General features: G+C 37.2%; 1 protein-coding gene across 1 annotated transcript in view; it reads left to right on the top strand.

The window, feature by feature from the left end:
- MSH2 (mutS homolog 2) overlaps positions 1–12,345 on the top strand; it is a 58,166-nt gene that overhangs the window by 34,508 nt on the left and 11,313 nt on the right. The window contains exons 8-11 of the mRNA XM_045827704.1: positions 1,699–1,808; positions 6,152–6,275; positions 7,921–8,071; positions 10,391–10,488. Of these exons, the coding sequence (XP_045683660.1) occupies positions 1,699–1,808; positions 6,152–6,275; positions 7,921–8,071; positions 10,391–10,488 (483 nt within the window). The remainder of the gene's footprint in view (positions 1–1,698; positions 1,809–6,151; positions 6,276–7,920; positions 8,072–10,390; positions 10,489–12,345) is intronic.

Raw genomic sequence — 12,345 nt, 5'->3', positions numbered from 1 at the left:
GTGCAATGGCCATCAATCCAGCTACTCTGAGGTCTTCATATGTAGCTAAGCTTACCCTTCAGTTGTGTGTGAATTTGCTCTTGATCACTTCAAAACAGTGGACTGGGGAAAAAATAATTCATGAACCAGTGCTACCTGTTTTGCTGCCATCATTCCCCTATTTACCAGTAGTATGGGAGCTAATTCAGAATAAAGAACCAGGCATAGTAGCACAGACATTATGTGGGCAAAGTGTTGTTTGTGGAATTGTTTCACACATATGTACTATTTTCTCACTATATGTAGGTGCTGTCGTGATTAATAATAAAACGAATTCTTACAACAGTTTTGTTGACTTCAGAGTAGTTTTTTATTTTCTCATTCAGGAGCTACTCATATTCCTGGAGGAGGTTGGAAACTATTGCTTGGGAGTGAAATGCAGAGTGCTAGCGGTCACTTGCAGAATTCTCATAAGGGAATTTATTGCAGATCAAGAATGCTTGTGGGATAATGATGATAATACGTGGTAACTGGTGGGCTTCTCTTAAGTGTGAAGCACTTTACTAAGTGTTGTGTGTAGTTATCTCATTTATTCATCTTCTGTGTAGCTATTGTTACTATTCCCACTGAAATGGACAAGGGAAAGGGAGCTCAGAAATATGTTTCAGATCACAAAAGCCAGTAGGTGGCAGAGCTGGGATTGACATCTTGATCTTTTTGATTTTTTAAAGATTTATTTTTTTTTAGAGAGAGGGGAAGGGAAGGAGGAAGGAAGGGAGAGAAACTTCATCAACGGGCTGCCTCTCACATGCACCACAACCAGGGACCAAACCCACAACCCATGTGCCCTGACCGGAATCAAACCAGCCGCCCTTCGCTCTGCACGGGGATGCCCAACCAACTGAACTGCACGGCTGACACCTGGATCTTGACTCATGCTCTTCATGCTGTAGACTTCATTACTTCACTTACTCCTCACATGATCCCCCAGCGTGTACTCTTAAATAGTAGGAAGCAAAGTTCCAGTGTGAATACTTGACTTGATTTATCTCTCTTAGTTGGAACACTAGTATTATTAGTGGAAATTAGGGATATAAGATATATTAGAGGTATTTAATTTTAATGACTTTGGAGTTATTAAATCTACAAAAAGCCCTGACTAGTGTGGCTCAATTGGTTGGGCCTCCCTCTGCAAACAAGGTTCCCTGTTTGATTCTGGTCAGGGCACAGGCCTGCGTTGTGAATTTGGTCCCTGGGTCGGGTGCCAATGAGAGGCAACCAGTCAGTGTTTCTCTCTTGCATTGATGTTTCTCTCCCTCTTTTTCTCCCTCCCTTCCCCTCTCTCTAAAAATAAATAAATATAATCTGTTTTTTTTTTAAGAATTTAATAAAAAATAAATTAAAAATCCAAAGAAATGTAGTTTAGTTGTAATTAATGTCACATCTCTACATCTCTAGTACGCCTCATGAGGGAGACAGATGGGAGAGACAGTGTTCTGTTAGCAGGGGGCTTTGGGTGCCAGATCATCTCGCCTTTCTGTAAAAAATAAAGACTAAACACCTTGGAATACCTGGGTAAATAGTAACTTTGGAAACCTGATGCACAATTTCTGCGTTTGGATTAAATGATATTCATTATCCAGTCAAAGTGTTATGATCTGTAGTCTGTTTTTAAAAATAAGGACTTTTTTATATGTACATTTTTTTTATTTCTTTTAGGAAAACATCAGCCATTGTTGTTGGCAGTTTTTGTGACTCCTTTTATTGATCTTCGTTCTGATTTCTCCAAGTTTCAGGAAATGATAGAAACAACGTTAGATATGGACCAGGTATGTAATATACTCTGTAATTCAAGCAGCAGGATATTTTTGAAAAGCAAAGGCATATCTAAACTTCTCAGATTTCTCTTTTTAGTATTTAATTTTGACCTCGTGAGGCTCCTTTGAGCCTCTTCTTTTTCTTTCCAGGCAGACTTGAGTTCTGCATCGATGTGATTGAAGACCCTTCACAGGTTGCCTCTGGGGCCCTTTCTGAAATTTCGACAGGCTGATGCTAAGCACAGTCTTTATCTTTGCTGTGGATGTGGCAAAAATAAATAACCCAATTTTATTTTTCCTTTTTAAATTTTTTTTATTTATTGATTTAGAGAGAAACATTGATTTGTTCCACGTATTTATGCTTTCGTCAATTGATTCTTAAGTCCTCTTTTGTATCTTCACTTTTTATTTCATTAATTTCAATTCTTGTATATATATTTATTTCCATTTTTCTTGGTTGTTTTCAACCTCTTTAATTGTATGTTCACTATTTTTCTAGCCTTTTTTTTTCTTTTTCTTTTTTTAAAGATTTTATTTCTTTTTTGAGCGAGGGCAAGAGATGGAGAGAAACACTAGTTAGTAGTGCCTCTCCTGGGTGCCCCAATCAAGGACCGAACCTGCAACTCAGGCATGTGCCCTGACTGGGATTCGAACTGGTGACCTTTTGCTTCACAGGATGAAGCCCACCTGACTGAGCCACAGCAGTCAGGGCACAGCCTTTTCTTTTTCAGTAAGCATTTAAGATTACGGGGTTTTTTTTGTTTTCTTTTTTTCTTTTTGTTGCTTTAGTTGAATGTATCCCGTAAGTGTTGAGAGGTACAAATTTCTTACTCAGTTTTAAGTAGTTTATCCCATTATCATTGGTTCTTTGGTTTGTCATTTGTTTACAAGTAAGTTTTCAAATTTCTAAGCTTCATATGTGTCAGTTTAATAGACATTCTCCATGTACCTGAGGATCATGTGTGCTCCCTAATTTTGGTTGCAGAGTTCTCTATTTGTCCACTAGATAAGCTGTATTTGTTTTGTTCACATTGTATACTTATTAATTTTTGAACTCTGAGTTATATTTCTCCATATAGTTCTGTCCAGTTTTGCTTCCGATGTTTTTAAGGCACAGAGCTCTTTGGCTTTAGTGATTTGGATTTTCATTATTCTTTAGGGACATTATCTTTAGTAATGCTTTATGCCTTAGATTTATTTTGTTTGATGGTAAGAGTGCTATGCCAGAGTCCTTTTTAGTGTTGTACATGGCATTATTTTTTTCATCCTTTATAGTCTTCATGGTTTAAGTAAAAAAGCTTATAGCTAGATTTTATTTATTTTTCAATTTAATGTGTTAATCTCTTTAAAAAGTGGCAGTTTGGATATCTTACCAAATCATTTTGTGATTCCAATTTTTCCTGGCCCTCCTTATCCAGTCTTTTCTTTTTTCTTTTTTTAAAAGATTTTATTTATTTCTTTTCAGAGAGAGGGTATGGGTGAGAGAAAGAGAAGAGAAACATCAGTCAGTTGCCTTTGCACACCCCCAACTTGGGGATCCAGCCCACAGCCCAGGCATATGCCCTGACCAGGGATTGAACCAGCAACCTTTTGGTTTTCAGGCCAGTACTCAGTCTCCAGAGTCACACCAGCCAGGGCCCTTATCCATTCTATCATATTGATTGGGTTTTTTATTTTTTTATTTATTGATTTTTTTTTTTTGAGAGGGAGAGAAAGGAAAGGTGAGTGAGACAAACAGAGACATTTACTTGTTTTTCCACTTATTTATGCATTCATTGGTTGGTTCTTGTATATGCCTTGGCCGGGGATTGAACCAGCAACCTTGGAGAGATGACATTTCAACCAAATGAGCTACCCAGCCAGGCCCTCTTGATTGGGTTTTTTAAGTTTTATTTTGCCTCTGTCATCCTGTAACAAACACATATACTAGTTTGGAAATTTTTCACAAATTTTAAGAAAATATGTGTATTAAACTCATCAAAGATTTGTCTATCAGTATCTTTTCATTTTGCCCCCTAAACACTAGGATGTTAGGATACCTAATATCAGATTACATTTCTTCATCATTGGCTGACATATATATTTTTTTTAGTTTTGTCTTTTTACCCCCTTAGATTTCCATTCTATAGAGTGTTAAAGTTTAGATTTGCCTGTATAGTTACCAATTTCTTTGCTGTTCATTCATTCCCCCTGGATAGTCTTTAGAAGTTCCATTATTGGGGGTCAGTTAGTCAGGTTTTGTTTGTTTGAAAATGTCTGTAATTCACCCTTGTTTTTGAAGGATATTTTATCTGGGTGTACAATTCCAGATTGACAGTTATCTTTTCCTTAGTACCCACGAGATTGTGTTGTTCTGTTTTGGCTCGCATTAGTAAGTCTAGGTTCCGGATATTGATTCTTTTTATTACCATGTGTCCATACGTGGGTTTCTTTTTATTTTTCCTACTTAGATCTGCTGTTTTCTTAACCAGACAGTTCATGTCTTTTATCAGTTCTTGAAAATTATCAATCATGTATTTGAATATTGTGCTTATTCATTATCTTTTTCTCACACTACGATCAGAGCATATGTTAGACTTTCACATCCTCTCTACCATGTGTCTGCTGCTCTCTTTGTGATTCCTCAGATGTTCTGATTTACTGAGTATCTCCTCAGCTCTTGATACAGTGTTTAACCAGTCAGTTTTTTTTTCAATAATTATAATTTTCATTCATAAAAGATATTTGGTTAATTTTTAACCCTTCCTAGTCTTTTTAAAGTAATATCTTATTCTTTGTTCATGTGTTCCATTTACTTATATTTATTTAAACTTTAAAAATATACTTAATATTACATATCAAAAATTTCTTGGGTTTAAATCTGCTCCTTGTTTCGACTTAGTGTCTTGTTTCCTTGTCTTTTATGTATCTTTAGATTATGAATTCTTGTTTATCTGGGTTCTATCTGTGCAAATTATGCGAGCAAATAATGTTTTTCCAGGGCAGGAAAATTTGCATTTGCTTTTGCTTTTCGCATACACCTACAATGTGTAATTCACTCAGGAACACTGTTAAGTTAATTGCTCGGCCTGGAGCTTTTTAGATTGGTTAGGGTGAAGATTCAGCTACTAAAATATAAACCCCATATAGATAAAACAGTAGCGTGAATAAGAATAAGGGTTAAAATGTTTCTATTATAACAGTGTGGGTATAGCGGCACAGGGCTGGCAGGACAGCCCCATTCTCTCTGGGTCCGGGCTTCTCCCTTGTTGCTCTGGCACCCTTAGTGGGTTGCCCTCGTCTTCAAGGTCCAGGTTGGCTTTTACTACCTTATCTTCATTCCAGCCAGTAGGCAAGGACAAAAGGGGAAGAGGAGGACACATTCTTTCTTCTCCCATTCTAATGTCCAGAATTTAGTAATGCCTACACCTAGCTGCAAAATGTATTCATTGTTCTTAGTTATGTTTCCCATGAAAATGTGTCAGTTTCATTGCTGTAGAAGGAGGAGATCATGGAAATGGCCAAAAACCAGCAGACTTTTCCACTGCCAAAACAAATAGCACGTTTGAATTCCAAACCTGGTTGAAAGCAGGCTTTTCGTCACACACTGTCAGGGAGTATGTTCTACCCCCACCGCGCCCCTTTCTTTCCCCAGGGCCCAGGCAGGTTTCTCTTTTTACTTCTCTTCATCACGGGGTGGGTGTTTTAAATGCCCCAACCCTCGCCTGATTTACACCATGGGCTCTCTTACTTTGTAGGAAATCAGATGTCTGGTTTTCTCCAATTCAACTATACCTTTATTGGGGGGGGGGGGGGAGCTTGTATTTTATCTAGTTATTTCTAGGGTAGTAGAGCTTTTTAAAAAACTTTTTAAAAAAATTTATTTTTAGAGAGAGGGAAAGGGAGGGAGAAAAAGAGGGAGAGAAACATCAATGTGTGGTTGCCTTTTGAGAGGCCCCTACTGGGAACCTGGCCCACAACCCAGGCATGTGCCCTGACTGGGAATAGAACCAGTGACCCTTTGGTGCGCAGGCCGGCACTCAATCCACTAAGCCACACCAGCCAGAGCTGAACATTGAACATTCTTTAGTAATACTTAGAAAAACTGTTTTGAACTTTGTTAAGGGAAAATGTAAATAAAAATGATGGTGACATGCATCAATAGCACTGTGTGTTTGATATGTATAATTTTGTGCCTCAAGAACTCAAAGATCCTGATAAAAAGATCTTTGCATCTCTTATTAAATAGATGCTTCTTACAGTTGTAACTTAACAACTCAAAACATCAGTGAAATTTAAATAAGTAAAAGAAAATAAATGACTTTCATCTTTATCCTTTGTTAATAAAATTGAACTACTCTTTGTTCTGTCTATAGGTGGAAAACCATGAATTCCTTGTAAAACCTTCATTTGATCCTAATCTGAGTGAATTAAGAGAAATAATGGATGATTTAGAAAAGAAGATGCAATCAACATTAATAAGTACAGCTAGAGATCTAGGTAAGAATGGACTGTTGGAGGTTTCAATAATTCTCTTGTCTATACAGTATTCACACTGGTGTGGGAATTACTTTCCTAGAAGACACAGCTGATTGTGCCAGCGTCCTTGTTTAAAGTGCCAGCCCCTTTTCGTACAGAATAAAATTACACAGTTGACAAACAGGATGCTTTACATTCACAGCCTTGGCTGCTCCTCCAGACTCATTTCTTACGAACTCCGCCAAACCCCAGGATGACTCCACATTTCAGCCAACAGATCACCCAACAGGCCCTATCATGTCTTTTAAATAAGAACTGTTTTAAATGTCAGCTTCTCTATATAGCCTTACTCTACTAGAAATAGTTCATTTATTTGGCTTGAGGTTCTGAGCACTTCATTAATACCAATTTTGAACATGTCAGCCTGCTGTACTAGATTAATTCCCTGACTATTCTCACGCTGTTCACACTGTTTTGTTCTAAATTTGTAAAGCTCTTTGTTTTGAACATCACTCACATGTGTGCCGAATGAATAAATGAATCTTAACATTTGAACTAGAAGATTCCTCAGAGCAGTAATACTTAAATTCGTGGAGAATCTGAGGAAGGTTGTAGATCCTCGTCAGAGAAATACACCCATATCTTCATATTTAAAAATGCACATGTAGTTTCTATGGAGAGTCCATGTGTGGACTAGATCCTAGATTCAGGAATCCTTGCCTTTGAAGAGGATTGAAATTTACCCTCCTCACACCATAGCTCTCCACAGTCTCTCTGCTCCCCAGTCAGGTGGAGTCTGTCTCTCTGTAGTTGTTTGTTACTAACATTGGGGAGCCACGCTTCAGCACGCAAACTTGTAGATACTGTCTGTCTTCTGGTTTGTGGTCTAAAGCTCACATTGGTGAATGGGATGTAAGGAGAGGACAGACTTATAAAAACTCAGTTCATTGGATGCTGACCCACAAGGTGAAAAGGTCGCCAGGTGCAGTCCCAGTCAGGGCACATGCCTGGGCTGTGGCCCGGTCCCTTTTGGGGCGTGTGTGGGAGGAATCCAGTCGAAGTTTCTCTCTTTCCCTTCCCCTCTCTCTAAAAATAAATAAGTCAAATCTTTTTATAAACTCAGAAATCTTTGTTGCTTCAAGTCTAGCTGATCTTTGCTTGTTTTGTGAAGTTTCCTACATTTAACAAAAATGCCCTAGTTTTTCTCAGGTTTCGTTGTCAGTTTCATATTTTTGTTTGAAAAGTGTATTTGTTCACTTTAATTTGCTCTATCTTCCAAAGCAGAGAAATGCTTTGGTTAGCTAAAGAGCTCTCGTGCAGTGCTCCCGGAGGGCAGGGACTAGATCTCGCTCACGGTCCTGGCCCCAGCATCTAGAACAGTGCGCGCTGCCCGCCACCGGCGGCCTGCAGCGCTGGTCGGGTTTACCCAAGCGGCACTTCCACGTCAGCAGCTGACGTTAATAAAGGGGTTAAAGGATTTTATAGACATCCTTAATTCATGTCATTTTTGAGTGAAATACGATTTGTATCTTTCTTGGATAATGTTAATTTTCAGTATGCTATCATGTAATAAAAGTTTAGGTTTAATTATTTTAAACACTTATATGGAATAATGGGTATTGATATTATCTATGACACACTTTTTCCTTTTTTCCTGGTCATGAAGGTTTGGAGTCTGGCAAACAGATTAAACTGGATTCCAACTCACAGTTTGGATATTATTTTCGTGTGACGTGTAAGGAGGAAAAAGTCCTTCGTAACAATAAAAACTTCAGTACCGTAGATATCCAGAAGAATGGAGTTAAGTTTACCAATAGGTTCGTAAGCCTGTATTATATTGTTAAGCCTTCAGTAGTTCCATAGAACTAAATTACTGTCTGATAAAATGTGAATGTTCTGTGATAAGGAAGTTTTGCCATATTTAGTGTTAATTGAAATAAGGCATAAGGTAAGATTGAAGCTTTATTTCTTACAAAAGTCTAGTCAGCTGTCCCAACACCACTTGTTTAATAATCACTCTTTTTCTCATTAACTGAAATGGCGCTTTGTGTTTATTTTTAAGATTATTTTTTCACATTATCTGTCTCACCATTCTTTTGTCAGTATGAAAAAGCTAGTATTTATTTTATGGTACGTTTCTGTATCAGAGGTAGTTCCCCCTCAAATCTCTGCTTTACTTATTTTCTCATGTTTATTTTTTCTAAGAAAATTTTGCTATCCTTTATCAAGTAAAAAAAATTCTTCTGGTGTATCAAGTGGTATATTAGTTTAGGGAGATGTCTACCAACCGTAATGAGGCCACCCATTAGATTATAGCTTTTTAAAAAACCATGTTCCATGTTAAAAAAATCTTACCAGTTTTGTTCTGCTTTTCCCTTGCTGATGTTAGGAAGTTCCTGGGCAAGTTATTCATAGTTGAAGAAACAATTATTTTAAAATAAATCTGTGACTTGGGTGGGGAAAGGCATTTATCCTTTCTCCTCTGTACTAGAATTTATTTAAAAAGTATTTTAAGTGTCTGTTATGTGTAGTTATTATTGTAGGTGTTCAGACACTCCAGTAATGAGCAGTCAGTTTAGTTTGTTCCTCTTAACAGTTTTCTGAAATAAATAGGTTGGGTATATTTCTCTCATATTTTAGATGAAGAAGCTGAAACTCAATTCCCCAGGGTTAGACATCTAGAAATGCTAAATACTCAAACCTAGATCTTCTATTGCCAAATTTAGTAGCTATTGTTTTTCCACCACACTGTATCCCAATTTAAGAAATGTATATATATTTTGTCCTGGCTGGCGTAGCTCAGTGGATTGAGCATGGGCTGCAAACCAGACATCGCAGGTTCGATTCCCAGTCAGGGCACATGTCTAGGTTGCAGGCCATGGCCTCCAGCAACTGCACATTGTTGTTTCTCTCTCTCTCTCTCCTCCTCTCTCTCTCCCTCTCTCTCTCTCTCTTCTTCTTCTCTCTCCCTTCCCTCTCTAAAAATAAATAAAGTCTAAAAAACTTAAAAGAAAAGAAATATATATATATTTTTTGGCTTAAATGAGCTAGAACTTTTGGGGTGTTATAATCATCTTTAAATCACCCATTTGTTAATTATAATGTATAAAAAATTGAACTGAATGATAACAGTGATTCTGAAAGTTGTAAAGAATTCATTGGTTGATTTTTTTTTCTCCAATAGATTGAGTGCTTGCTTTGTATCTGGCTCTGATCATATAATTTTCTTTCTTCAAATGCTCCAATGTGTATCTGTCACTCAGGAAACTGAAATGTTTGTTATGTCCTGCACTGTGTGGTCCTGGCCCACCTGTGCTTCTGTCTGGGGCAGCTCTCTCCTTCACACAGCAGTCTCACTTTCCTAGTGTCTTTGCCTCTTGCTTTTCTTTCTGTAATTCTTTTCATGGGTGTGTTTTTTGGCAGTCTTTTTGTGCTGCCGCTTGCCCACATACTGTTCTTAAGCTGTCTGTGTGTATTATGTCATGGGCTAAGTCCATCAAGTTCACAATTATTGTCTCGGTTTACTGGTGCCCTTCTGATAAGTGCTTCCACCTCTTCTTTTCTATGCTCCCTTGTCCTTGGTTTTTAATTTCAGCCCCTTCCTTTGACACCAGAGAATGAACCCTTTCTCTGCACTTTATTCTCATCTTCTGCAAGTTTTCTCAACCTTTGATTTTTATTTTCTTTTTAAATTCCTCAATAAGGTTTAGTTTTTGAAACTCTTTCCTTATTTTGACAACTTTTAGTATCAAAAGACAATTACATTGCAGTATTGGGAGAAACTATGTGTGGGTGTGTATTTTAAAGGGGGTGTGACCTCTATCCTAAGGGAGGAAGAAGACTTATTTCATTCAAGTATTTTAGAAAAGGTCACAGATCAGAATTTTATCCAATGGAATAATTGTTATAGGAAGAATTTTGCTGGTAGGCTATTGCAAACAACATAAATGTTAATGCATTGAATTCCAACCACATCTTTCCCTAATGAGTTGCTCGTTTTTTTTCTCCTGATACTTCCATTTTAATTATTGTTTTGATACTTTATAAGATGGATATTCTGGATATATTTTATGTAGTGTACATTACCTTTAATAATGTTTTCGTTTTTAAAATAATATCATTATCTTGATTTGCAGTGCTTTGACTTCTCTTAATGAAGAATATACCAAAAATAAAACTGAATACGAGGAAGCCCAGAATGCCATCGTTAAAGAAATCATCAATATTTCTTCAGGTAAATTTAATAGAACCAGCAAATTCGGAATATAACCTGGTTTTGTAATAGAAAAATATCAGGATGTTTGAAGAGTGGTCTTATAAAAAGCTGTTACACTGTTAGTTATGTTAGACTACCTACCACTTAATGCATGCTGCATTGTGGTAGGAGAAGTAAGTGGAAATGACTCCGATACACAGGAAGGTGAGCTCTTGCACTCTAAGGAGTGGGAATACCCTGAACAACCAAGATGTGCCAAAAAGCCCAAAACTTACTGCAGTTGTAACAAGGGAAAGAAACACCAAGGACTGTTACCTATGGGCTCATGCTCTAGGTTATAGAAATAAAAACCACTGAGAGGCAAATAGAAATTATACATGAGGCAAGCAAACCCTTTCAAGTTCTATGTGCCCTTTATAGATTTTCTGAGTCCATTGTCTTAGGCAATTGTTTGATAATTAAAGGGATAGCATGATTGGCACCATGGTATTTCCCTTAGGGTGGGGTGAATGAATGTTTGGCACACGCAGGGTAGATGGGGGGGTGTGAAGCTGGGAGGCTTTGCCCATCATCATGTTGATAGTGACTGCAGCCTTGATTGTGCCTTGCACAAATATACCAAAGAAATAATGAAACCGAGTGATCAAAGCTGGCACCGCCGGTAATGGGACAAATGACATTATGTGTGATGCCGAGGGAAGGATACAATATCACCTGTGTAATATTCTTGATAAAATGTCTAACGAGATTATCATAAGGAGAAAAAAATGGGGTAAATAGATTTTGGGACATTCTTTTTAAGGCCTCAATTATTTAAAAAGGCCAGTGTCATGGAAGCAAAAAAATGGGCAGGATCTGTTCTGGATTAAAGGAGACTTAAAGAGACAGGACAGTCAAATGCTGTAGACATCCTTGATTGGATCAAGGGTTAGGGGTGAGAGCTGGGGAATAGCTATAAAATGCACCATTGAGACAAACTGGCAAAGTTCAGTATGAGATGATAAGGTATTGGTATTGCATTCCTTGATGTATATTATGATTAAATAGGAGGGTGTCCATGTTCTCAGGATGTGCATGCTGAATTATTTAGGGGTAAAGGTCATTTAAAAACTTAGGTGCATTTATAATTCTGTAAATTGTTTTACTACTATGAATTTTTATCGTAAATCAGAAACAAAACATAAAGGTTTTAATGCACTTTATACATTAGTTTTGAGATGAACAAGAATTATAAAGGTGATGTTTTTGCTTGCTGGTAACAGATAACTATCCTGTGATAATCTTGTTCAATTATTTTTCTCTGTGATTATATTTTTAAGAACCCTCTAAACACTATATATACAAACTATGAGTCTTCCTCAAAAAAACTATAATATTCATTAAGTACTAAGTAGGTTAAAGCTATTAGATTTTAACATTTTCAAATTGAGGGTCTTGTATTTGGAGTCACCTGGAATTTAAATGGAACCTCTTCTTGGTCTAACATACACATTTTAGATGATACATTTTCAACTATTTTTATTTGAAAATATAGTGGATCAGCCCTGGCTGGTGTGGCTTAGTGGAGTGAGCGCCAATTTGAGAATGGAAAAGTCGATACCCAGTCAGGGCACTTGCCTGGGTTTTAGGTCCCCAGTTAGGGGCATGTGAGAGGCCATTGATCGATGTATCTTTCACACATTGATGTTTCTCTCCCTTTCTTTCTTCCTCCTTTCCTCTCTCTAAAAGTAAATAAATAAAATCTTAAATATATAGTGGGCCATTTTTGAAGCTTTCTATCTTGCATTTAAAACAGATAATATTTAAAACAGATATCTTGCTTTTGAAACAGATAATATTGTTAAGGGGATTATCTGTGGGAATGGGGGATACAGG

Source organism: Phyllostomus hastatus, unplaced genomic scaffold (genome assembly GCF_019186645.2).
Source record: "Phyllostomus hastatus isolate PE091 unplaced genomic scaffold, TTU_PhHast_1.1 phas_scaffold_78, whole genome shotgun sequence".
NCBI lineage: Eukaryota > Metazoa > Chordata > Mammalia > Chiroptera > Phyllostomidae > Phyllostomus > Phyllostomus hastatus.
This window is presented reverse-complemented; position numbering and strand designations above follow the sequence as displayed.